The following is a 24,505-nucleotide window of genomic DNA, read 5'->3' as shown; positions in this document are numbered from 1 at the left end:
GGTAGGTCCCTACTGATAACTAATTCTGTGGTTGAAGCAAAGTTACCTGTTCACTGAGTTGCATGACTTGTGTTTCCAAATCTTTATCTGATTTGGATGCTGAGCTGCTCGGTGTGGCTTTTTTTGCTGATGATGGACGAGAAGGTGTAGACCCTGGTTTAGAAACTGGACTGGATTTAGCAGCACCTGAAAGCACAAGAATAAAACTGTTTTGAGAACACACTTTTAAAAATCAGATTTCAGTATTTCTGTCCAGTGTAAGTATTATACTCCCCAAAATTTGAATTTTTACCTCTTCCAGATACAGAAAAAAAGCTGTTTAATTAATGGTCACTAATATGACCATTAGTGCTGTTACTTCCCAGTTGTAAGTAGAAAGATGATCACTTTAGTGCAAAATATTGAAAAGGAAAGTAAATACCATAACAAGAATGTTACTTTCAATTTCAAAGGACAAAATAGCTCACCGATACTCAAAGAAAGGTGAATAAATAACATAATTTCTTTAATTACTACTACTTTACAGTTTTAAAGATGACACCGGCAACAACTAAATCATTTAGCTTAATATTTAATATTTCTTGATTTTAAAAATTTAGTGGAGAAAAAGGCAAGTTAGATTTACAAATAAAATCACCACAAATTAAATTATCTGCTTCTATGATTTAAAATGGAGAAGAAACTAACACCATTACTTGTACAATCACACTGAAATTCAGCAGATGCAAACAGAATTAAATCCATCAGTGAGCACTTGGTTGCTGCAGTGGCCAAAATATCATGTTTCTGATCAGCTTAGGTGGTTTTTGGTACATTATGTGAAAAGCAAAGCTGATAATGTACCCAAATGTACAGCAACACTTTTGCCTACAGAAAACAGCACCCATACCAAGCACACACAGATAGGTACTCTACTTTCACAAGCATCAAGCACTCACAAACGCTTAAGTACAGACACAAGAAAATGTTGTGCTAGTGCTATCTTTATATGCACTTAGGGCTGACAACTGATATGGTGCCCTTCCCTTCTCTCCTCTCTTCTTTATGGTTTGAGTGATTACTAAAGTCTCAACTGGGCTCTGAGTTTACCATTTGTGGAAGGAGATGCCCAAGCTTCATGTACTGTAATGAGCAGCACCAACTCCCAAAGCACAGGACATTCCACTCCAATTATTCTTCAGAAGAGACCACCCACTTAATGGTCTCTACCTAGCCTGCCATCCTAAACAGTCACTTATACCACATGCTCCTAATTCCTGCCCCCCTCTCTTTACGTGCACAAACATTGTGATGTGATTACATCAATGTGGCCTAAGGTTACCAGTTTTTAAAACAAAAATGCCTGAGCAGAATTAAAAAGCACAGAAATGAACTCCCTAGACCTCTCTGCCAACCTGAATTATACTTAAGGCTTGAGGAGGAAAAGTTAGGCTTGTTAGGTTGCCTATTTTCCTTCAAGGAATGGAGTAAAGAGTAAAAACCTAAGAAACTCAAATAATCCACAAATAAGCTTTGATGTGGCAAGACTCCCCCCTCCCATCACACACACTCCCCCCGCAAGATGCCCTCAGGCTTCTCAGTCAAGAAGCTCAAAAGCTGATTGGGAGGAATTGCAATGATTGGTGATTCAGTCCAGCTTGTTAGGTTCTTGTGATTTAGTCACAGACTGCACTGGTTACTGTACCAAGAGTTATCTTTTCTCATCACTTTATATACTCTCAGGGCATTCACTGGAGAATAAACAATTATGCAGTTCATCTGCTTTTAGTGGACACCATTTTGGCTAAAATTCCACCACACTTTTTCATATTTGTTACAAAATAAAATTATTGATACATGCCAACAGAAAGTTAAAACTCCACTCTGGCCAAAATATAGCATCTTCCATCCTGAAGTCCTTATAAGTTACATACATGGACCACATTACCTCTTGATAACAGAGTTTCAAGTACAGTATACAGAGTTCGTAAAGACGAAATTTACACTGTTCGCATGCCTAAAATTACTTATTCTTTTGAAACAGCACTTAGTATCTTGAACAATAAAATTTGGTTCATGAGGCTAACATGAATCAATACACACCAACAGTGCCCTACTGCTCTTACACAAACAAAGCAGTAAGTCTTTTTGGTAAAGTACTCTGACAATAGAGTAAGATCTTTAGTTGCCAATTTTTCCTTTGTCAGAGACCAGCAGATCTTTGTGTATAATCTTCACTGACATTTTCCCCAAGGGCCAGGACAATACTTTAAAAACAAGTGAAATCACAACTCATTAAAACAAATCTTTTGTTAGGATCCCAGCAGCCTTCTCTGACATTTAAGTGATCCCTGCATCTCATATGACAATAAGCTTCATTTTTCATACAATACCTTTTATATACACATCGCCACCACATATTTCACATAAGTAGAATAGGAATGCTTTTATCAGTGTTTCTAAATCTTACTCTTCACTAGAGCCAGATAAATAATCTCCTCACATACATGGTAAGTTTTGTAAAGTGGGAACAAAGGTGCATATTTTAAAAGCTAGGGCAAGGGCAGCCTGTTTCTTTTCCTTCCTGGCTTGTTTCCACTTAAGAGTTCAGCAAAAACTTCTTGAAGACCAAGATGTTAAAACATAAAGAAGGGCCACATAAAGGAAACAAGCCGTGCAATTCTATCACTTGAGAGACGTTCCAAACTAGAGGGTAGAATGCCACCGTAAGCAGACTTTAACTAGGTGCAATCTCATTCTTCCTGTCACGCCATTCTGAGTGGGACTGCAGGCAACATAGCCAGGTGGGACCAGTCACAGTGCATTCAACTAGCTCAGATTGCCCAGATTTCCGAAAATCTGCTAGTAAAGGCAGCCTTCATGGAACCCGGAGCTCTACCTCCGTGTCTGTCTTCAAATGCACGTACCGAGCATATTTCTTACAGAAAGGATTAGGCAAGGGAAAAAAAATCCTCTTCATTGTCCCTGGAAAGATATTAGACCATTTGCAGGGAAGTTGACCCCCTTATTAACAAACATTGCTTCATCAAACTTGGTACAGTGACCCATAAAACTTAAAAACAAAGAGAAAAAGTAACAGAAAAGAAAGATAAAGTTTCTAAGTTGCGAAAACAAGTCCAGTGTGTATCTTTGCAGACTAGTCAATCAGAGGACAGAAAGGCAGCATGTGAAGAAGACGGGCAAGGCGAGGATGATTTAGAGTCACAGGTTAAAGTGAACACAGGTTTTGAAAAGATTTGAAAAGCTTGGAAAGAAGGAGTTCCAGAAACTAGTAACTTTTTCACTTCTATAGTAGGGTACAATGTACAGAATAACTAATATGCAGCGCTAGTGTAGAAATTAGGTGGATACATGGTCAGATGTATAGGAAGCAGTAAGTTCATGTCTGTTTAACCCAAGAGGGCATTTCTGAATTGCATTTACAGATGAACAGGAGACAGCAGAAGTGACAAGACAGTGCAATATGGACACACTTTGTCCAGTAATGCCTTGGGTTACAACATTCTAGACCAGAACACAATGAACGGAAGAAGCCACCCATTGAAAAAACACACACACCCACGTGTGCACGCGCACACACACTTAGATAGTTGTTACCAGAAAATAACTGAATATGGCTTTTTATGCATATCAAGATCAAGGATCGAGACTTATTATCTCCAACTGCAACCTACAATGGCAAAAACTAATACCATTAGAATACCAACTTAAAAAATGGTGGTATAACTTTAGGAATTAGTAATAGGGTCTGGCTAGGGACATATAAAATTCATGGTCCATTTTGGTCAGTTTCACAGTCATAGGATTTTTAAAATAATAAAATTTCATGATTTCAGCAATTTAAATCTTAAATGTGATGGTGTTGTAATTGTAGGGGTCCTGGCTTAAAAAAAAAAAAGAGCGGGGGTGGGGGGCATTTCCGCAAGGTTATTATAGGAGTGGTTGCAGCACTGCTACTCTTACTTCTGTGCTGCTGCTTCTGGCGGTGCTGCTGACTTCAGAGCTGGGCGGCTGGAGAGCAGCAGCTGCTGGCTGGGAGCCCAGCTGTGAAGGCAGAGCCACCGCCAGCAACAACGCAGAAGTAAGGATGGCATGGTATAGTATTGCCACCCTTACCTCTGCACTGCAGAGCTGGGCCCTCAGTCAGCAGCTGCCACTCTCCAACCACCCAGCTCTGAAGGCAGCACAGAAGCAAGCATAGGAATAACACTACTCCCCTAAAATTACCTTGTGATCGCTCTGCAATTCCCATTTGGGTCAGGACTCCCAATTTGGGAAACACTGGTTTCCCCTGTGAAATCTGTATAGTAAGGTAAGGGCCTGCAAAAGACCAGATTTCACTGGACACGGAGGACCATATTTCACAGTCCATGACGCATTTTTCATGGCCATAAATTTGGTAGGTCCCTAGGTATGGGATGTGAAACATATAAATCACTGGACATAGAATATGTTTAGAATCTGATGTTATACAGCCTGAGTCCACCTCATAAAACTTCTAATCATAAAAACGCATGTACTGAATATGAGCAGAGAGCACGAACTGGATAGGCACAGTCATCTACCTACTCTCTCACCTCTAGATGTTCTCTTTCAATTGCAATTTGAGGCACCATAGTGGGGTATTCTGGGAAAGCTCAGACTGTTTCCTGCCTGTGGTTAGAGATCATTTGATAACACTGCTCATATAGCATCTTTCATAAGCATAAGAGTTATTAAAGGACTATGCTTTAAAATATTAAGTCTATGGCTTTTTTAATTCCTTGTGCTGAGTGACATTAAGCACTTCAACCCCACTAAAGTCAGCTGGAGTTAGCTATGCGCCTTACTGCTCAGGATCAGGCCCTAAATGAACAGGATGTTCTGATATCCATAATCAGTAATGTAGTTTAAAAAAAGTTAAATAATCTGAATGCTCCAGATGGCATGAGCTAGAGACAGCTGAAAATGAAATTCAAATAGAATTTGCTGGGCATCCTCTGCTAACTGAAAATCTTTTGCATTAAAGTAAGTTTTACCTCCACGTTTACTCTTTTGGTTTGGCCTCAGGGAAAGCCCCTGGGAGGAAATGAATTTCCAACAGAACCGTAATTTTATAAAAAAGTGTAACCGCTCCAATCCGGAACGATGATTAAATGCAATATTTCAGCCCAGACCATTTTTAATCAGTTAAGTACCTGTAACTTGGGACTCACAACGGGAAACCTTGATAGACTTAATAACTGCACAATTGAACACTAGGAGTGCAAATGCTGCACTTATTGACACCATTGTGAATCTGGAATGGCTCCATTAATTCTGTGTGGAAAGGCGCTATATTTTCCATACACAAATAGCCAACATGTTCTTCCAGTCTAGATGACTTATTTTAGCATGAGGATTCCAAGCCAGAATCCCATGGTACTGAGTCTCTCACATCCTCCATCTTGAACCTGCCCTCAACACTCTTCCCACCTCCCTTCATTCTCCCAGCAGACTGGCAAAGTCCTTACATTTAAAGATGCAGTACACAGAAAATAGGATAGTATCTCCTCAGAGCTGAATAGCAGCAGACTTTCTTATTTCTTTATTGAGAAAAAGAGTATTTTACTTTCATTATTAATTTTTGTCTGTGCACTTACTCCAGCCAATGTGATTTAATTATTATTTATTTGTATATTATGGAATCCAAGGGCACCAATCAGATATCAGGCCCACACTGTACTACATATTCTCTGGACAGATATGCAGCAAGGAGGACAGTCCCTGCCCCAAACAGCTTAACAAGATACATGCTCTGTGTATGTCTTTGTTCATTAACGTAGTTTTTATTGCCTCTGATCTCCAGCCTGCTCTGTGTCAGCATGTTGTCCATTTTAACTATACATTTATTCGTTTGGGTAACAGGGATATCTTGTTACCTGCAAAAGTACCAGACACTTTGCTAGTACTATGGAAATAAATAGCAATATCTATTATACATTCCTGTCTAGGCAGATGTCCATGACAGTTTCAACTGTATTTTCAAAAGAAAGATTCATGAAAACAATCAAATGACTCCCCTACATATCATGTCATGTAATAGTTCCTTTCAATCATCACTGGCATATGAGGCATTTCATTACCAACAGATGGGATGCTAACAGGCAGTCTCAACTCCCAGTCATACAGGGTTAACTTTAAATGTCCAAAACTGACAGTTTGTTATGATTTTATGTTAGCTCACATCTCAATTTTAAATGTACCATGTCACTGAGCTTGTTAGCAGCATCACAGCTGCCTGAATTAACCCTCAGTTCATTTTAGTTTGTACCTGGCCATACAACCACCACCGGTGTAAGATCATTTAATATACTGTTTATAAAGACAGCAATTATTTTTATCTTGACAATGTAATATAAATTGGATAGAGCAGATATTAAAAACATTACAATTCTCAAGCAGTATATTAATGATGCCCTAAAAAACATAATTACTATCAGTCTCATTATGCCAAAGAATTTCCCACTACAGCTTCTATTTTCTTTCCTTTTTGCTAAACAGGAGTTTTTATGTCCAGATTTAAAATGTTTAAATTTTATATAAACTGCTACAATCCCAAACTTTTCATTGCTGATTACAAAAATGTGGGATCAGAATGTCAGGTCACTTAATACTCTGAGTAGATGTATTCATATTAATGGGTACAGGATTCTGTCTAAATATGACTTCTAGGCTTTATTTGTAGTTCTACAGACAAAATACCCCAACTATTGATTGCCTCAAGGGCAAATTATCTCTGAAGCTATGTCAGTAATTAGTAACTTGCTTAATATTTGTGGAAAATGGCATGAACTTCTGCTCATGTGACAACGACATGAATGCAGTGAGAAGGGACACACCAAAACATTGTACTCTGCTTCATCATTCATGGTCATTGCTTGAGTGGAATCTGGGACTCGCTCACATTAACTGCAGTATTTCTTCTGTCAACTTCACTAAAAAAAAAAGGGGGCTGAAATAAGAAATTACACTGGTGACATGCTCCTGAGAAGAAACAATCTTTCAGGAAGATTAAGCTTTAGAAAAGGTCATTTGAATTAACAGCTTCCCTATGAACTAAATCATTACTGAGAGAATCCCTCTTTCCCACAGATTTGTTTTAAAGACAAGGGAATTAGTGGTCATGCATGCTTCCCCTCACAGCTCAGTGGACATGCAGGAGCCTGCTCGATTGTGTGGCGGGTTTGCGTGGGGTAGGGGGGATGACACCCTCCCCGCTGAATGGGATCAGAGACTTAACGCATTTCATTTGTGACCCAAGACAAAAATCTAATCCTCGGTCTTCAGAAGAACTGTAACTCTACTGCATTGTTTAGGGCCCCTTTTTCACCCACTGACATCCTCAGACCAAACTTCTTAGCTATTGCTAAAAACTTAAATGTTGTTTCTTAAGTCTGCCCCATACCTAAAGGAAATGAGCTTGCGTAACTCAAAGTCCGTCTACACTGCCTCACAGTTTGACCTAAAAGGGTATGAATAGCAGTATGCATCAAAATGTTGTGCTGTATCTCTCCCATGTGGATGCTGTAGGCAAGAATCATTCACTTCCACAGTGTCTGCATGGGAAAGTTACAGAGCAGAATTTTAGTGCACACTGCTATTCTCAGATCTGGAAACCTTTATATCAGGTTGGCGAAAGTGCAGCCTTTGTGCTAGACCTAGTCCACTGGAGGTCTCTTTGATCAATTTGGAGCACTATCTACGTGGATTGATAGTCTGATTTCCACTTTAGCATTAAAGAAGGGAGGCCACAATTTGCTTAATATTAGACAAATTAGGTATGCTCCTAGGCTCGCAGCAAGCTGCCAAAGCAGCTTTAGCTGGGCAAAGTGTGACCACTCTGCTTAAAAGTGTATCATAAATGAGGCTCTGCATTTCACTCTTGAATGTTGGCCATGTCTCTGAATAACTCATTTCTGTTCTATATTATAGAACACTATGTAAGAGGCCTAGAGCTATATATAATTAACCACTTCAGCATGTGTATAATTAGAACTTAACATAATAAAACATTAAGCCCCATATATTTTTTGCAATGCAGTTTCAACTCCTTTCATTAGATATTAATCAAAGAGTACATATGCTCTGCTTGCCACTCCAGGCAGTTTTTTTTGCTGTTGTTGAAGCAGTTGAATCCATCAGGAATGTAAATTACAAGGCATCATGGAGGGATTTGTTGGAAAAAAATATTGTTTCCAGTAAAACCTGTAACTGATCATTCAAAGTAGAAGGCATGAATGGAGGCAGCTGGTCTAAAACAAATGTTACAGTTCAAAGTAGTAAATCTTAACAACATACCGGTAAGTAATATGCTGAACTACCATGGTTGTACACTCCAGTAACTTAGCAGAGACTAAGGATCTTTTCTCCTCTGGATCATGTGAAAGTCAGATCAGTAATGGGATATAGATGTGGTTCTCAAACTTTCATATTGGTCAGAATTTAAGATAGGGAGGCTTCAGAGAGCTTTTTCCCATCCCTTATCCACACCTTCCATTCCATGTGGTGGCTGGATGACTCAGTTACATTAAATAGTAGGACACTATTATAGAGACCAGTTGAAATAAACTTGCTTTAATGCAATAGATTCAGCTGCTTGACACTACTGTGCTATTTATTTCCTCTCCATGGGTGTAGGACTTTACATTAGTAACAAATCTCTTCACCTTGCCTTCAGCGCTCACTGCCCTTGGCCTCTTTGCAGTTTGAGTCTGCCCTCCAAACTTAATAAACCCACACTGACTGTGTTTGCCATAAAGCTGACAAAGAAAATCTTTGTAAACAGACTCCAGCAACCTAACAGGACTACATACTGGAATCTCTACTTGTAATCCAGTATATGCACAGTAAAAGATTTCTGGGATGGGGTGTGACTGATGGAGTTCAATTATACATACTTCCTCCTTGTGATGGAAGAGGCTCTGTAGACCACAATTTGAAAATGATTGGGAAAGCCATTTAGGAAGATATTACCACTAGAGCTAGCTGGAAAATGGATTATTGCCCTGTGGAAAATTTTGACTTTTGATCCTACAACCAAAAATTCAATCATAAACCGTAAGCTTTTCTGGTTTAGATTTTTCAAGGAAAAACTTGACATTTTTGAATGTAATGAAAAAATTGTTTAATTGAAAATCCAATTTTCCACCAGAAAACAGTTTTGATGGAAAAATTTCACCTGGCCTTAATTACCACCCGATGGCTTAGGTAAAATGGGTTCAACCACTTTGTAGCAGCAGAAGGAGCCATTTTAAATTGGTCACTATGTCTTGTAAACCGATATCTGTGGGGTTTTGTTTTTGTTTATATATTCAGAATTTAGCAATGTGCATCAATAAAGGGAAGTCTGAAAAAAAACTGCCCAGAGGGAAAGACAGTTTATTAACAAATTTTCTCAATTAGAACTACATTGGCATACTGGAGATTAGAAAAAAGAGTAAGAGACCCAAGAAAGACTAATGTTAAATGCACAGTTTATAATTTATAGCATCTTGATAGTGCCATATTTTTCTAGGTTTTCAGCCCAGTTTCTAGAACAGTAGTCCATGTCACCTTGGAACAAGCTTGCTGGCCCTCTAGTAGAGAGGCCATTACTTTTAATATGAATGGAAACTGAACTACCTTCTCACTCTTACAGCTGGTTCCTACGTATCAAGGTGGAACAGGAAAGCCTGCACTGTCAGTGCTGTACCGATTCTGTGAAAGGACCACTTCAGTTTCCAATGGTATTTCAACTCCTTCCCTGAACTCCAAACACCAGGTTTTTAAAGTAAAAAACAACACACTTTTGAATATGCCCTCTCAGCATATATATCACCCGTACAGACTATGCCCTCAAAGCATTCTAGATCTTCTGCAACAATACAACATGAGAAAGAGTTAAAGAACTACATATTGAAATGAAAACAGATGTGATTATATAGTTGTGTCTGACCTACAGGAAGGGTGGCAACAGGGTTTGGTGGAGAAGGAAAGAGGAGAGAGAAAAGATGGCAGAAATTAATTCTTTGAGTAATACCTGCTAACTCAAGTCTCCATGTTTGTCAGCATATCACTAACACCTACATTTAAGTTTTATTACACTAAGAATAAAAAAAAATATTTTATCCAAAAATTAATTTACAGCACACCTCACATTGTATGATGCTATAACCCATGCAAACAGATCTCACATATTTCTCTTTCCATACAGCATTATAAAAAACACCAGTTCTCCTTGCACAAAAGGCTTCAGATGGCTGTTTCATTCTCTGTAAACGTTCACGGACAAACAGTTAATTCTGCCCTGGTTATTTTCCCTGTCATAGATGTGCTTATTTTTAGCCATCATGTGATTCTCCAGTATTTTCCAGGCACTGCTTTAGCCATCTGATTCTCACAGGATACTTCAAAAGGCAAAACATTCTTCAGACTGAAGAATCTTCTGGAATTTTAACCTAATAAAAAATTATTTCCATACTAAGTTGTCTTTTGTCCACAAATTTTTGATGCTCCCCACCCCAAAAATATGGTGGCCTATTGAGGTGTGATTTACATTTGGGAATGCTTGCATAAGCTTTCTGAGCTGAAATCCCAACAACCTGATCAGACTATTTCATACAGGTAGAATTAAAATCGGCACAAACAACAAAAAAAAGTTGTATTTTAATCCCGCACAACAACTTTGAGCCTACATCTGTTGACTGTTTACTATATCATAAGGAAAAACAGGGTATAAGAGAATATTTAAAGGACCTGAGCAATATTGAGCTGGCAGATGGCACTATATATGAGGAACCTGTGGTGCTGGCGGCAAGCCTGTAATGGAGTATATACTGTTGGTACCAATCCTTATGAAAACAGGTATGTGTATTCCCCTTGTACAGTGGAATAGTATGTGATGAATTGGGGCTCCTTATTCCAGAGAACTGCCACTTCATGTAGTCTGAAAGGTACCATTATCAAATTCCATACACAGATCATACTATATATCAGTTCTTTTACAAATTGGCTCTGACTTACCAAGGAATGAAGGCAACATGAGAGTGGCACAGAAGATTAGTCCCAGGGAACTATTTATGCTACAATTTCCAAGCTGCATTATCCTTGACCTGCCCTGACTTTTAAGAGTGACTGCTCTTTGAAGATGTCAGAAAAAGCTCCTTGGAACCCTCATTTTTGAAACAAAGTTAATATTTCTCCTTATTCTTAATTTTTACAAACAAAACAAACTTAGGTTGCTAAATGCAAGTTGGGGAGCAAACACAGCATTTGCACAGATATGGATAAACATCTATTTACAGAAATGGTAAACAGATGACAAACTCCATCTGGCTCTGAGGGTTTGGCATCAGATTAAGGCAGATTGAAAATAATTCTAGCTTGTTACAACTACCTTTTAGGGGTAAACTTTCAAAGCAGCCTTTAGGGATTTAGCAGTTTAATTTTGTTAGTGGGAGATTCCCAGCTAAATCTTTTTGTACTTCTGAAAAAACAGAACAAAATGTTAGGAAAAGCATTAACTAGTTAGGAATAATAATTAAAAGATTTACATAAGTGTCTGATTGAAACACAAAATGTTATTTTGTGGAGCAAATCAATATTAGTGTCTCTGCCAACTAGGCAGATATAGATAATATTTCAATTTATCTATATCTATAAAGATTTATTGGTGGCTAAATATTAGGGCTGTCAAGCGATTAAAAATTAATCATGAGTAATCGCACTGTTAAACAACAGAATGTCATTTATTTAAATATTTTGGATGCTTTCTACATTTTCAAATATATTGTTTTCAATTACAACACAGAATACAAAGTGTACAGTGCTCACTTTAAATTTATTTTTGATTACAAGTATTTGCACTGTATAAAAACAAAAGAAATAATATTTTTCAATTCACCTAATAGAAGTACCATAGTGCAATCTCTATCATGAAAGTTGAATTTACAAAAGCAGAATTATGTACAAAAAAACTGCATTCAAAAATAAAACAATCTAAAATTTTAGAGCCTGCAAGTCCACTCAGTCCTACTTCTTGTTCAGCCAATCACTCAAACAAGTTTGTTTACATTTGGAGGAGATAATGCTGCCCGCTTACAATGTCACCTAAAAGTGAGAACAGGCATTCTCATGGCACTGTTGTAGCCAGCATTGCAAGATATTTACATGCCAGATGCGCTAAAGATTCATAAGTCTCTTCATGCTTCAACCACCATTCCAGAGGACATGCATCCATGCTGATGATAGGTTCTGCTTGATAATGATCCAAAGCAGTGCAGACCGACTCATGTTCATTTTAATTATCTGAGTCAGATGCCACCAGCAGAAGGCTGATTTTCTTTTTGAGTGGTTTGGTTTCTGTAGTTTCTGCATCAGAGCATTGCTCTTTTAAGACTTCTGAAAGCATGCTCACACCTCGTCCCTCAGATTTTGGAGGGCACTTCAGCTTCTTAAACCTTGGCTCAAGTGCTGTAGCTATCTTTAGAAATCTCACATTGGTACCTTCTTTGCGTTTTGTCAAATCTGCAGCGAAAGTCTTCTTAAAATGAACAACATGTGCTGGGTCATCATTTGAGACTGTTATAACATGAAATATATGTGGCAGAATGCAGGTAAAATAGAGCAGGGGACATATAATTCTCCCCCAAGGAGTTCCGTCACAAATTTAATTAACGTGTGTTTTTTTTTAAAGTGTCATCAGCATGGAAGCATGTCCTCTGGAATGGTGGCCGAAACATGAAAGGGTATACAAATGATTAGCATATCTGGTACGTAAATACCTTGCAATGCCCGCTACAGAAGTGCCAGGCAAATGCCTGTTCTCACTTTCTGGTGACACTGTAAATAAGAAGTGGGCAGCATTACCTCCTGTAAATGTAAACAAACTTGTCTGTCTTAGCCATTGGCTGAACAAGAGGCAGGATGGAGTGGACTTTAGTCTCTGAAGTTTTACATAGTTTTGTTTTTGAGTGAAGTTATGTAACAAAAAAAAAATCGACATTTGTAAATGGCACTTTCACAACAAAGATATTGCATTACAGTACTTGTATGAGGTGAATTGAAAAATATTTATTTTATCATTTTTACAGTGCAAATATTTGTAATAAATACACACTTTAATTTCAATTATAAAACAGATTATTATACGAAAATGTAGAAAAACATCCAAAATATTTAATATATTTCAATTGGTATTCTACTGTTTAATAGTGCAATTAAAACTGTGATTAATCACGGTTATTTTTTTTAATTCATAGACTCAGACTCACAGACTTCAGGGTCAGAAGGGACCAATATGATCATCTAGTCTGACCTCCTGCACAAAGCAGGCCACAGAACCCTACCCATCCACTTCTATAACAAATCTCTAACCTATGTCTGAGTTATTGAAGTCTTCAAATTGTGGTTTGAAGACCTCAAGCTGCAGAGAATCCACCAGCAAGTGACCCATGCCCCACGCTGCAGAGGAAGGCGAAAAACCTCCAGGGCCTCTGCCAATCTGCCCCGGAGGAAAATTCCTTCCTAACCCCAAATATGGCAATCAGCTAAATCCTGAGCATGTGGGCAAGACTCACCAGCCAGCACTCAGGAAAGAATTTTCTGCAGTAACTCATCCCATCCCATCTAACATCCCATCACAGACCACTGGGCATATCTACTTGCTGATAATCAAAGATCAATTGCCAAAATTAAGCTATCCCATCATACCATCCCTTCCATAAACTTGTCAAGCTTAGTCTTAAAGCCAGATATGTCTTTTGCCCCCACTACTCCCCTTGGAAGGCTGTTCCAGAACTTCACTCCTCTAATGGTTAGAAACCTTCGTCTAATTTCAAGTCTAAACTTCCTAGTGTCCAGTTTACACCCATTTGTTCTTGTGTCTACATTGGTACTAAGCTTAAATGATTCCTCTCCCTCCCTAATATTAATCCCTCTGATATATTTATAAAGAGCAAGCATATTCTCCCTCAACCTTCTTTTGGTTAGGCTAAACAAGCCAAGCTCTGAGTCTCCTTTCATAAGACAGGTTTTCCATTCCTCGGATCATCCTAGTAGCCCGTCTCTGAACCTGTTCCAGTCTGAATTCATCCTTCTTAAACATGGCAGACCAGAACTGCACACAGTATTCCAGATGAGGTCTCACCTTATATAACGGTACTAACACCTCCTTATCTTTGCTGGAAATACCTCGCCTGATGCATCCTAAAACTGCATTAGCTTTTTTAACGGCCATATCACATTGGCGGCTCATAGTCATCCTGTGATCAACCAATACTCCAAGGTCCTTCTCCTCCTCTGTTGCTTCCAACTGATGTGTCCCCAATTTATAACTAAAATTCTTATTATTAATCCCTAAATGCATGACCTTGCACTTTTCACTATTAAATTTCATCCTATTACTATTATTCCAGTTTACAAGATCATCCAGATCTTCCTGTATGATATCCTGGTCCTTCTCTGTGTTAGCAATACCTCCTAGCTTTGTGTCATCTGCAAACTTTATTAGCACATTCCCGCTTTTTGTGCCAAGGTCAGTAATAAAAAGGTTAAATAAGATTGGTCCCAAAAGTGATCCCTGAGGAACTCCACTAGTAACCTCCTTCCAGCCTGACAGTTCACCCTTCAGTACGACCCTTTGGAGTCTCCCCTTTAACCAGTTCCTTATCCACCTTTCAATTTTCATATTGATCCCCATCTTTTCCAATTTAACTAATAATTCCCCATGTGGAACTGTGTCAAATGCCTTACTGAAATCTAGGTAAATTAGATCTACTGCATTTCCTTTGTCTAAATAATCTGTCACCTTCTCAAAGAAGGAGATCAGGTTGGTTTGGCACGATCTACCTTTTGTAAAACCATGTTGTAATTTGTCCAATTACCATTGACCTCAATGTCCTTAACTACTTTCTCCTTCAACATTTTTTCCAAGACCTTACATACTACAGATGTCAAACTAACAGGCCTATAGTTACTCTGATCACATTTTTTCCCTTTCTTAAAGATAGGAACTATGTTAACAATTCTCCAGTCATATGGTACAACCCCTGAGTTTACCGATTCATTAAAAATTCTTGCTAATAGGCTTGCAATTTCATGTGCCAGTTCCTTTAATATTCTTGGATGAAGATTATCTGGGCCCTCCGATTTTGTCCCATTAAGCTGTTTAAGTTTGGCTTCTACCTCAGATGTGGTAATATCTACCTCCATATCCTCATTCCCATTTGTCATCCTCCCATTATCCCTAAGCTCCTCATTAGCCTTATTAAAGACTGAGGCAAAGTATTTATTTAGATATTGGGCCATGCCTAGGTTATCCTTAACCTCCATTCCATCCTCAGTGTTTAGCGGTCCCACTTCTTCTTTCTTTGTTTTCTTCTTATTTATACGGCTATAGAACCTTTTACTACTGTTTTTAATTCCCTTTGCAAGGTCCAACTCTACATGGCTTTTAGCCTCTCTCACTTTATCCCTACATGTTCTGACCTCACTAAGGTAGCTTTCCTTGCTAATCTCACCCTTCTTCCACTCCTTGTAGGCTTTCTGCTTTTTCTTAATCACCTCTCTGAGATGCTTGCTCATCCAGCTTGGTCTGCAACTCCTGCCTATGTTTTTTCCCCCCTTTCTTGGGATGCAGGCTTCTGATAGTTTCTGCAGCTTCGACTTAAAGTAATTCCAGGCCTCCTCCGCATTTAGATCCACAAGTTCTTCAGTCCAATCCACTTCCCTAACTAATTTCCTTAATTCTTTAAAGTCAGCCCTTTTGAAGTCAAAAACCCTAGTCCCAGATCTATTTTTGTTTATCCTTCCATCTAGTTTGAACTGAATTAGCTCATGATCACTCAAAACAAGGTTGTCCCCTACAACCATTTCTTCTATGAGGTCCTCAGTACTCACCAAAACCAAATCTAAAATGGCATCCCCTCTGGTTGGTTCCATCAGCTATCACATTCAGAAAAATCTGAGCCCTATTATTCTTACTAGCACTTGTCCTCCAGTCTATCTCTAGGAAGTTAAAGTCTCCCATGATCACACAATTCCCATTAGTGTTTACTTCATTAAAAACATTAAAGAGGTCTCTATCCATATCCAAATCAGATCCCGGAGGTCTGTAGCACACCCCAAGCACTATCTCAGGGGAGGCTCTAGTAGTTTTCTTTCCCAGTGTGATTTTTGCCCAGACAGACTCTGTCTTATCCATTCCATCACTTCTTATTTCTTTACAGTTAACCTCATCATTGATATACAATGCTACTCCACCACCTTTGCCTTTATTTCTGTCTTTCCTAAACAGCACATAGCCTTCAATACCTGTACTCCAGTTATGACTACTATTCCACCATGTTTCTGTTCTCTCTATAATATCCGGTTTCACTTCCTGCACCAATAGCTTTAGTTCCTCCATTTTGTTACCTAGGCTCCTCGCATTAGTGTACAGACATGTTAATTTTTGCCGTTTGGCTTCACTGACATTCTTTACCCTGTTAGGCACAGACATTCTACCACCAGCATCACCTATTAGACTGGTATCTACACTACCCTTCCTCCTTATGTCAATTCTTCTGTCCACGGCTGTATCCCGTCTTACTTTGTTTTCTTCACTCTCAAGGTTAAATTGTGGCGTGGAGATCACCTGGACATCTCCCAACCATCTCCCCCAGATTCCTAGTTTAAAGCTCTCTTAATCAGTTGGGCGAGCCTCCATCCTAGAATTCTATTTCCCTCCTTACTCAGGTGAAGTCCATCCCGAGAGAACAGTCTTCTGTCCATAAATGCTTCCCAGTGGCCGTACATCCTAAAGCCCCTCCTTATAGCACCACTGCCTGAGCCATCTGTTGATCGCCATAATCTTGTCACACCTTTGTTGCCCTTCTCTAGGAACCGGCAGAATCCCACTGAAGATCACCTGAGCCTCGATTTCCTTAAGCGTCTTCCCCAGTCTGGCATAGTCTCCCTTGATACGTTCCAGCGAGAATCTAGCCGTATCATTCGTTCCCACATGAAGGACAATCAACAGATTCTTTCCTGCTCCCGTTAGGATCCTTTTCAGCCTCAGGTCCACATCCTGTATCTTAGCACCCAGCAGACAGCACACCCTTCTGTTCTCTGGATCAGCTCTAGTTACAAGCCTGTCTATTCTTCTCAGTAAGGAGTCCCCAGTCACGTAGACCTGCCTTTTCCTGGTGACAGTGTGATTCTCTGGTCTATCCCCCGCACCCACTGGCTGCAAGTCCTCTCGATTCCTATTCACCCTTGCAATCCTCCTGGGGCTCATATTTGGTGTTGCCTCCATTGACTCCTCCCCTCTTCCTGTAGGACTAACAGCTCTTCTCTTTTTCCTTGCCCTCTCTCCTTCAGCAACCACCTGCTGTGCCCCTTCTTCATTTTCCAACTCTTCAAACCTGTTCCTGAGTTCTATTTCTCCTTCACTGCCCCGTCTTTTCTTCTGCCTGGTTCTCTTAGTCACATGCTTCCACCGTCCACTTTCCTCACCCACCAGTATCTCCTCAGAATTCTTTGGTCCTGCTTCCATCTGCAAGTCTGAGCTTATCCCTTCAGCCTCCTCATGTCTTTGCTCCATCATCTGCTCGAACCCCCTTCTAAACTCGATTAGAGTTTCCACCTGCATCTCCAGTCCTCGGATCTTTTCTTCCATCAGCTCTATGGCAATTCATGCAGACAAAAAACTCTTTACAGGTACCCCCTCCAGGATCATGTACATGCCGCAGCTTCCACATCCAGTCATCCTCATTGTGTCTTTCACTGCTGCCTCTGTATCAGCCATAGCCTTTCCATCTAAAGCCTGGTAGTCCAAGAAACACAACACAACACAAACCCCCAACAGGCACCAGAACACTGGCAGACCACTACCCACTCCCTTAACTAGCCTGTCAGTTCCTCTGTCTAGGTCTCTTAGTCTCCCCCACAACCTCCCCCTGTAAACTCCCTCTGGAACTCCTCTGTTTGCTGGCTGCTGTGCCGCTGCAGCTGTCTGTGCCGCTGCCTGACTGGCTGGCTACTTTTATAGGACCCCTAAGCAGGTAAGCCCCGCCTCCTAAACAGTTAGTTAACTGTGATTAATTGATAGCTCTACTAAATATATATTACTCACGTTTCTTGGAATTATTTGACTAATTTATAAAGAATGTTAGCCAGAATTAAAAGGAAACATACTTTAAAATTTTTAAAAATTTAGTTTTAGTGTCCACACATCTATCCTGTTCTTGACACTCTTAAGCACTATATATTGGCATTCACACACAGATCTGCATCCTCAGGACCCTCTCTGAACCAACATAATTCAAACTTTCAGAAGGGACCTTCTACACTGTATCCACAAAAGTTTTCGTATGTGCTTACCTGCACACTCATACCTCGCAGAGTCTAATTAGCATTTTTGTACCAGATGTCACCTTCAGTTTAGTGAAATGCTGAAAATATGAGATACTATAAAATCAATGTTTCTGCACGTACAGTGGTTATCTTGATTTGCAAACAGATAATCATACAAGTGTAGATATTACAGAACAATTTGAGAGCATTTTTGAAAATCTGACCAGTGAAGTTTTCACACACATTTGGAGCAGTTTTAGTCCTGTAGAAGAGTGGGAGAATACTCATTGTATAATTTAGCATTTTGCTAGCAAACTAAAGTTAACAGTCAAAAAGGCATCTGCTTTATTTCTAGATGCTTTTAAAAAGCAGCTTAATACAATGCATTATGCATGCAAAGAGCATTAAAGGTAGAGTTTTCAAAAGCACTCAGCACTGACCAAACTCTGCCCCCACTTAAGTAAATGGGAGTTTTACCACTGACTTCAATAGGAACAAAGTTAGACCAGTGCTGACTGCATCTGAATATCCCACAAAACTATTTGATTGCAGTGGACAGAATGCAGCTATTAATATCCATTCACACAACTACATCCTCAGGACAGTCCCTGCACTGACGTGATCCAAGAGATCACTCCGCTGCCTACCTATGCCAGGAAAGCATCAGAATGGGACTAAGAAGCTCTTGTAGCTTCTTTGCCAGGTCCCAGTACCTGCAATTTTAAGTCTCTCATCCTAGGTTTCATGGGCGGTGGGTGAAGCTTCCCTTTAGGGAGCTTAGCCCCTGCCAGCCTTTTCCAGCTGAGGGCTTGCCCCCACTCACTGCTCTGTCCCCTTCCTGCCCCGTGGCCCTGGCTGACCAGAGGGGGGTGGGAAGAAGGGTGAGAGCTCGACCGTGGTAGAGTTCTCTGCCCTAGCTGAAGAGCCGAGCCAGGAGCCCCTCCCCCCTTCAACTGCAGCCCCACCCTATTCCATCCATCCATGGGCCTGCCCCCATTCCAGCCTCACTCTGTCTCTTCACCTGTGAGGCCAGACCCTCCATGAGCTCCCCCCTCACCACCTCAAGATCAGAAAAGGCCTATGCCCCCACCGTAGCTCTGGAGCTGTAGTGGGGAGCAAGAGCCCTGGTGCTGTGATGGGGGGGAATTTTTCAGGGGGTCTTAAATCTTCCACTGTTTCCCTTCACCCAAATGGTGCAAGGTTTGCGAAGACTTAGCCTCCCCCTGCCTCCACTATGCACCACCTATGCTAGGTTTCATTACTTCAAAATTTGAGATGCGCCAGCAATCAAATGATCAATCATTCAAACAAACGTACTGGCACTTGATTTTACTTTTCATTTAATTCTTTTATGTTTGGTTAATGAAAGTAAATATAAACCTAAATTAATATGACATTATGTTTTAGATTTTAAAGAGTTCATATTTCAGCATTCAAATATTTACTCAGTGATGAAAGGACTTAGGACCAAAAATTAGGAAATCCAAACTTTCTTTTCAAAAGTAACTGTTATTTTGCCACATATACTGACCTACAATTAATGTTAGTTACTTAATATAACTAGCTAAATCCTACTAATCTTACTCACATGAGCAGTCTCATTTAAGTCAATGGAGTATAGTACTTGCGTGAGTAATGCAGGTAGGATTTAGCTTGGGTGTGTAGTATTGCCAACTTACAGCTGCTACAGAAACTATAAACCTTGAATTTCCTGATTTTCATTGCATCTAAGACTAATCATAGTACACTAATGTATTATGTGTTTATATACCATCTATACATTGTTCAGAGGTATACATATACCTGATCTCTTATGATCGCTATCTTCAGTTGCAAAGAGAGTCATTGTTCATACCACTGTAACTTGCTTCCTAGTCCTCCTGATTTATGGAGATAACAGGTCACAAAATGCATATATACTAGGGCTGTCGATTAATCGCAGTTAACTCACACAATTAACTAAAAAAATTAATCGTGATTAATCGCACTGGTAAACAATAGAATACCAATTGAAATTTATAAACTATTTTGGATGTTATTCTACATTTCCAAATATATTGATTTCAATTACAACATAGAATACAAAGTGTACACTGCTCACTTTATATTATTTATTACAAATATTTGCTCCATAAAAATGATAAACAAAATAAACCGTATTTTTCAGTTCACCTCATACAAGTACTTTAGTGCAATCTCTTTATCATGAAAGTGCAATTTACAAATGTAAATTTTTTTAATTTTTTTTTTTAATGTAACTGCACTCAACAACAAAACAATGCAAAATTTTAGAGCTCAGAAGTCCGCTTCTTATTTACGTCACCAGAAAGTGAGAACAGAGATTCACATGGCACTTTTGTTGCCAACATTGCTGCAAGGTATTTACATGCCAGATATGCTAAACATTCATACATCCCTTCATGCTTTGGCCATCATTCCAGAGGACATGCTTCCATGCTGATGACGCTTGTTAAAAAAATAATGCGTTAGTTAAATTTGTGACTGAACACTTTGGAGGAGAATTGTATGTCTCCAGCTCTTTTACCTGCGTTCTGCCATATAGTTCATGTTACAGCAGTCTCGAATGATGATCCAGCACGTTGTTCATTTTAAGAACACTTTCACTGCAGATTTGACGAAACGCAAAGAAGGTACCAATGTGAGATTTCTAAAAGATAGCTACAGCACTCGAGCCAAGGTGTAAGAATCTGAAGTGCCCTCCAAAATCTGAGAGGGACGAGGTGTGGAGCAAGCTTTCAGAAGTCTTAAAAGAGCAACACTCTGATGGGGAAACTACAGAACCTGAACCAGAAAAATCAACCTTCTGGTGGCATCCGACTCAAATGATGAAAATGCAAATGAGTTGGTCTGCACTGCTTTGGATTGTTATTGAGCAGAACCCGTCATCAGCATGGACACACATCCTCTGGATTGGTGGTTGAAGTTTGAAGGGACACATGAATCTTTAGCGCACCTGGCATGCAAATATCTTGAGATGCCAGCCACAACAATGCCATGAGAACACCTGTTCTCACTTACAGGAGAGAAGAAGTGGGTGGCATTATCTCCTGCGTAAGTAAAGAAACTTGTTTGTCGAGCGATTGGCTGAACAAGAAATAGCACTGAGTGGACTTACAGGCTCTGAAGTTTTACATTGTTTTATTTTTTAATGCAATTATTTTTTGTACATAATTCTACATTTTTACATTCAACTTTCATGATAAAGAGATTGCACTACAGTACTTGTATTAGGTGAATTGAAAAATTTTATTTCTTTTGTTTTTTACAGTGCAAATAATAATAAAAATAAATATAAAATGAGCATTGTACAGTTGGTATTCTGTGTTATAATTGAAATTAGTATATTTGAAAATGTAGAAAGTATCCAAAAATATTTTAATAAATGACATTCTATTATTGTTTAACAGTGTGATCAATCGCACAATTTAATTGTGCAGTTAAAAAAAACATTTATGATTAATTTTTTTAACCGGTTGACTGCCCTAGTATATACATGCATGATATATTCCTCTTGGGACTCTATTGGTAAGTGCAAGTATTCTCATCCAATAAGAGACCTTATTCCTTTAGACAGTGCAATTTACATGAGTTAAGACATGACATATTGGTGAAACTAATATACACGTTACTAAATGGGTTAAACCTACTTTCCAATGAACTACCAACACTTTTGACTAAACACAGAATCTTGTTCTAGATATAATGGACAACTGATGTTGAAGTATACAAACATTCTCCATTTGGAATCTGGTAGAAAAAAATATCAAAACAGCATTACCGATAAACACTAATTCCGGACTAGATTTAAATTAATGGAAAGAAAAGCAATGTACTTCCTGACTCCTCAAAGCCTGTCTAGAAATTGTCAGAAGACCTTTATTTGTCCCATCCATCACTTGAACTGGAGAAATGTCTTGTGTCTCAGTTTTTGATCCAGTGTCGCTTTTAATTTTTTTCTTCAAACTAGCAGCAGCCTGAAGACTGAGGATATGGCATTACTACCCACACCTCTCTTGCCCAGTTCAAATACTGAAAGCTATTTCATTTCCTCAATCTTCCAGCTATTAGCAACACTCACTAATTCCCTCTGCAGATAGTCTGATTTGCCATCCATGTTAAGCTTATACTTAATAAGTATTTTTAAAACCATTCACTTTAAATTAGCAATAGAGCTTAGCAATCTTCCTTTTCTGAAGGGGGGTAGGGAACTACCACTCAGGGAAGTATACACAGAGTTGTCTATCAGGGTTGTTGCCCTGGGTGCTAAACCATTACCAGGGATGACCTGGGGAGTGTGTGCACCAAATCAGGGTTGTTTTTTTCGTTTAGCCATTCAGGAAGCATCAAAAACATGTCCCACCCTATGTGACAACACACCTATGGCCATCTCTAAGTACACAAAAGACACCAGCTCCTCAGAAATTCAGAACGAAAGGTTAAAAATATAGGAGGTACAAAACCAAAATGTGGTCGTGTTACAAACCCGGCATAAGAGGCTGGCAGTGTTTTTCTGAAACACTCCACTGCGCTAGCAGGTGTTGACCTTGCTGGGAAAGTGGATTAAGTGAGTGTTGCTAATTCATGGAGGTAGGTGGTTCAACCCCACATGGATATAAGGGAAAGTAGGGAGCAGCATGTTCCATCTCAAGGATCTAGGCTTTAGACTGACGAAGGAACTGTAGAAGCAGCCAAGCCTAGGGTAGGTAGAGTTTTGAACTGAACTTTATGTTATTGTTAATTTAAATGCTGAAGGCAAACTCCAGGAAAAGGTGAGTATTTGACTCTACACAATGTGTGGATTTTATTTGAGAGCAGGCTGGGAAAGGACTTACTCTCACCCCCAAAACAATGAAAAACAGATTAAAGCAATGAGATTGCACTACATGCTTAGGGTTATTTTTAAGATGTTTCTGCTGCCCTCTTGTTCCCTGGTTTAGTCAAAGTGATAAAAAAGCATCTGTTTTGTGACCCATATTCTCTATGGACAGTGTAGGAACAATTGAGAAATGGATCTTTGGTGCTTATTCCCCTTTCAGATACATGCTGAGTAATAATAATAATAAAAAAAATCAATGATGCCTTTGAAGATATAGGACATTACTTCATGTGGTCCACTTAGAAGATTACGGTGTCTGAATGATCAGCACATTTAAAAATACAAATCAATCCATTTTCTGCTTTTGGGCCAGCACTTAGGATCTGGAAACATTCCAGATACTAGAAAACCGGACTATGCTAGCAACTGTATGTGGGGGAACTATTTGTTATATTCTTGAGTAGTTTATATCACCCAGGTTCTGCAGCAAAACAGTCAGTTGGCTTTGTCTCCAACATTAGGTACACTGGAGTCATAGGATTTATCTCCCAGACCGTAAAATCTTCAGTAATAATGTGGCAGGTCAAAACACACCAACTAAATAAATGCCCACAAAAAGTCCATTTATGTAATCTAGATGGTGAGCCCCAGATAGCGCAAAGTACAAACACAAAGAGCGTGGTGGCTGCATGTTGAAACCCCATTTCTAATTTGACCCCACCTTGAAGCTATTTACAGCAGATTAAGACATTACTATACCATTATCTGTAAAATGGGAATGGAAATCTCCAAGATTTACAATACCTGCAGTGGGAGAGTTTGCATGATGGGACTTTTTTGGTAAGTTAAAGATCTGTTCACCGGGATCTGGTGGGGGAAGAGCATCTTGGCCTTGTCGAGCCATGACAGGATCATACTCTTTACCGTCATAGTTGGCATCAAAGAACTTCTTAAACCATTGGATAAAATCTAAGTTGTCTTGGAAGCGCCCTTTCACCAATTTCTCCACTGGAATCACCTATAAAATACAATGGTAAAAGGTTCCAGTAACACTGCATTGCCAGTACATACATAAATTGTTAGATAATCTGAGAAATAACTACCAATGTGGTGTCTCCTGCATCATTCTGGATTTACAGTGATATGGTTTGTGCTTAGTTATATATAAAGCCCCTTTAAATACTCATTTTCTAGCACTATTTTTCCATTAACAACATCAAGCTAACCTCTCAATAGTGCATGTTCTTCTAAAAGGTAGAAGTACCAGTACTACGATACCATAGTACGGTGTCTTGCAACCTGACCCAAACACCATGATGCCCCATCTCCAAGTGT

At 39.3% G+C, this 24,505-nt stretch overlaps 1 protein-coding gene across 6 annotated transcripts in view; it reads right to left on the bottom strand.

Moving 5' to 3' along the window:
• MAPRE2 (microtubule associated protein RP/EB family member 2) overlaps positions 1-24,505 on the bottom strand; it is a 162,233-nt gene that overhangs the window by 22,984 nt on the left and 114,744 nt on the right. For all 6 annotated transcript variants that reach the window (XM_030553053.1, XM_030553050.1, XM_030553051.1 and 3 more), the window contains 2 exons: positions 23,975-24,188; positions 47-186 (listed from right to left, as the gene is read on the bottom strand). In XM_030553053.1, coding sequence (XP_030408913.1) covers positions 47-186; positions 23,975-24,188 — 354 coding nt within the window. The remainder of the gene's footprint in view (positions 1-46; positions 187-23,974; positions 24,189-24,505) is intronic.

This window comes from Gopherus evgoodei, chromosome 2, assembly GCF_007399415.2.
Source record: "Gopherus evgoodei ecotype Sinaloan lineage chromosome 2, rGopEvg1_v1.p, whole genome shotgun sequence".
In the NCBI taxonomy this organism is placed as follows: domain Eukaryota; kingdom Metazoa; phylum Chordata; order Testudines; family Testudinidae; genus Gopherus; species Gopherus evgoodei.
This window is presented reverse-complemented; position numbering and strand designations above follow the sequence as displayed.